The 3754-nt window shown below is 43.4% G+C and overlaps 1 protein-coding gene across 1 annotated transcript in view; it reads left to right on the top strand.

Moving 5' to 3' along the window:
• The window catches only part of XPNPEP3 (X-prolyl aminopeptidase (aminopeptidase P) 3, putative), a 13816-nt gene extending 11922 nt beyond the window's left edge, over positions 1-1894 (top strand). Inside the window, exons 8-9 of the mRNA XM_009996348.1 lie at positions 544-664; positions 1470-1894. Coding sequence (XP_009994650.1) covers positions 544-664; positions 1470-1636 — 288 coding nt within the window. The 3' untranslated portion in view covers positions 1637-1894. The remainder of the gene's footprint in view (positions 1-543; positions 665-1469) is intronic.
• The last annotated feature ends 1860 nt before the right edge of the window (positions 1895-3754 follow it).

The following is a 3754-nucleotide window of genomic DNA, read 5'->3' on the forward strand; positions in this document are numbered from 1 at the left end:
TCCTGCTGTCAAGGAGCTCCTTTCCGGACGGAGGGGGATTAAGATGGTGTGGGGGGGAGGCGTTGTCTGTGCCTTGTAGAGGTGGATTAAAATCCTGCTGTAGCTGCTGAGTGAAATCAGCACAGCGTTTGCTTTGTCGTGTGGGAGACTTCTTTGCCACATCACGTAGCCGCTGTATCACCCACTGCAGGTTGCCAGGGTCTGCTGGTGGGAGCAATGCAGGGCTTGGGTGTTTAAGGGGTGGAAGGGGTTGAGGCATCAAAGCTCAGTCTTGCCTGATGTGCCAATGTGGTGATAGGCTGTCCTTTTCAGTGAGGGGAAAGGCAGCCTGCAACATGCTCATAATTGGTGCCTAGTACAGGTGGTTTCTGAGGGCCATCCAGCTCAGGTAAATGGAAGGCAGCCCCTAGTCACCTAGTCATGCCAATAAGATTGCTAGTTAAGCACATAACTATTCTGTCTTTTCTCTACATCTTTTGTATTAAAACGAGACAACGCACTGTGTTTAACTGTCTCTGTGACGCTTGTTTTGTCTTCTGCTAGGCTGTTCGAAAGTACTGTCCACATCATGTGGGTCATTACTTGGGCATGGATGTTCATGATACCCCAGATATATCCCGATCACTCCCGCTCCAGCCAGGCATGGTGATAACCATTGAACCAGGTAAAAAGATATGCAGTCAGTGGTGGACAAAACCATGCAATACTGAGGATAACAGTATTGCTTTCAGTAGTTAGTTGGTCCCTCAGACCAAAATATATAGGTCCTTTCTGGTGAAATTGAAAGTTATTACAGTATTAGAAAACCTTATTTCCCTTGCAAACACAGCCAAAGTGACAGATTGCATGAGTAAACTCTCAGAAACTGTCTGTGCAGCAGGAAGCAGAGTAGAGGAGATCTCAGGTTGTTAGTGTTTGACCCACAGCAGTGCAGGTCAATTGCAGGGAAAAGAAGCTGCGTCGATCCACTTGTACTGTGTTCTGTTTTACTGTGACTAAACTACAACCAGTCACTTAAGTCTCAAGCATTGCATTCTGAAGTTACAGGGATTCACAACTTAGCTTTGTAAATTAGACATTTCCTGATGAATCTTCTTTTCTACTTGTCACTGGATTTGGAATTGTCAGCTGGAAACTGATATTTAATGCTTGGCTCTTCTCTCTCTCGATTCAGAACATTTTAAAAATTATCACTGTGAACATAGCATTGAAAGCAAGAAGTGCAGAAAAGCCAGCTGTATTTGTGGAAAGTTTTATCAATATGCTAATGTCTGTAGGCACTGAGGGACAGTTTCCTTTCTTAGCCCACCAACTGCCATGAATGAGAGGAAACAGTAGCTTTCCTTATTAAAAATTTTTCAGGATCAAACTCATGTTGCTGAAAAATCCCAACTGCTCTCGTGGTGCAGTAAGGGAAAGGTGTTGTTTTAGAGTGTGTTGTATGTTTTAATTCCCTTTCCTTCTTTCAGGCATTTATATCCCTGAGGATGACGTTAGTGCCCCGGAGAGGTTTCGTGGCATCGGTGTGCGCATTGAGGATGATGTTGTGATAACAGAGGATGCACCTCTTATCTTGTCTGCTGACTGTCCCAAGGAGATCTACCACATTGAGCAGATCTGTGGCCGCAGGTCATGATGCCTCTTCTCTGCCTCTTGCATCCTCCTCAGGAGATGCAGCCCTCCAGGGATGCAGATCCTTGTAGCTGGCTGTAGTTGTCAAGTGGCAGAGCATGTGAACAGTCGTTCTGGGAAGTGGAATGCAAAAGGCTTGAGTGCTGAGGGATGAAAAAGCAAAGCAACCTTTTCTGTGTGCTTTTTCCTTCTGATTTGATTAGTGCTGATGGTGAGCTGTTGTAGGACATGGGGGTGGATTCATCCCTCTGCTGTGTGGATCCATCCATTCTGGTGCCCTTGGAAGGATGAGTTTCATCAGTGCCACCAGCAGGACTTCTGGCTGCTCCTTCTCTACATGCATAGGTGCAACTGCTGAGGTCAGGGCCCTTTGTTTTCCCTGTTAGCAGTAGTTTCAGAACAGTGAAATTTTTGAATTTAAGCTTTGATAAATACTGTTTTGGGGGAATAAAGTGTGTCAGACAGCTTTGATTTTTATAGAGCTGGGAAATGGGAGTGGCTTTGGTAGTCAGGAAGATGCATTTAATGGGAAGGTAGTTTTATTTGAAGCCTGTGGAGAACACTTTCAGTATTTTAAGGACAGGATATGTTTGGACTTTGTTCAGGCATATGCAATATTGGCGAAAAACATCTCATCTGGTTTTTCAGCTTATTGGAGTGTTTGGTAATTTCAGAAAAGACAGGGCACAGGAGATTGGACATACCCATTCTTTCCATCTTCCATATTGCCTTCTTTTTCTGTCCCAGCTGTCCACTCCAGTCTCCTGGTCTGAACCAACCTCTACCCTGACCCTGGGAAACAGAGCTGTGTTGGCTGTGCTGGACTCCACTGGTGAGCTGGTGATTGTCACCTAGATGTGAGGTGTCCAATTCCAGGACAGTCACAGCACCTTTCTGGTTTATACTGTAAGTGCCAGCAACTTCAGCACTGCATTTTTTAAGAATCTGCCCTATGATGAGTCTCAAGTCTTTATCTGGCTTTTATTTGGAATTTAAAGAAATTCTCCTTTTTCAAAACATTGAGGACAAGATCACAGCTGCCTTTTGGGTTTTGTCAAGTGCAGCCAGTAACTAATGCTCTTCACTCAGTGACCACCAAATGGACAGTGTCTTTCATCTCTCACTGCTTCTCCTGGGAGCTGGGTGCGTGCATGTGATAAGTTCAGTGCAAATTGTTAAAGGGAAGGCTTGTTAAGTGTGAACACACAACTAATGAATACTTTAGATGTTGTTCTGGCCTGTAACACATTTGTTATTCCATTTACACTTGTTAGAGCCCTATCAACTGGGACAAATTTTGGATTTTGGAACTATGTAAGCAGCTTAAAATAACCTTAACCTGAGAGCTACATGTGTGAGCTGATCTGCACATTTGCCTGTGTATCTAACAGCGTTAATAATTGTACCTACTGTAAATAAGCCTTTGAAAAATATATTAAAAAGTTATTTTCAAAATAAAAACAACTTGTAGAAAGTGATTTATTGGGCCATGGAGTTGCATGGCTGTGGAATAGATATAAGTGCCTCCAGAAAGAGCATTATTTTTCAGGGAGATTTATAAATAATCTGGAACCTATCTTGGACTTGAAATAGCATGGTCAAATGTAGGCACACCCTAATTCCTATTCCTTTTAGGAAAATCCTGCAACTTGCAAACACCAACAGATCTTGGGAGTGTTGGATGAGTGTTTCTGTCAGCAAAGCATTGTTTGTGTCTCTGCTGAGCAGGGAGTAATGGATCTGCAAGGGCTGCTGTTCTCCACCACACCAAGTGTGTCTTCCAGTGTCGAGCCATTTCTTCAGCATAAACTGCTGCTAATGTTTTGAATCTGTTGTTCCACGTAAAGAAAAGTGTATTTTGCAGAGTGTATTAAATTTGAGTCTTCTCAACCTAGATTATTTAAGGCTTTTTCTCGCTTCTTGCAGAGGTGGATAATCAGAGTATCATCTGGCACCTACACACATGCTGCAGTGTCCCTTGAATACAACCAAATACATGAACATTTTACATGACCTTCATCAAGAAACTCTAAAGAATCCCTTCTCTAGCTGCACATACCTCTCCCAATCACCCTGTCCTATATGGCAAGAGTTACAGTCTGTCTCCACCACAGAAGAGATT

The sequence above is a fragment of the Chaetura pelagica genome, unplaced genomic scaffold (genome assembly GCF_000747805.2).
Source record: "Chaetura pelagica isolate M959 unplaced genomic scaffold, ChaPel_1.0 scaffold414, whole genome shotgun sequence".
NCBI lineage: Eukaryota > Metazoa > Chordata > Aves > Apodiformes > Apodidae > Chaetura > Chaetura pelagica.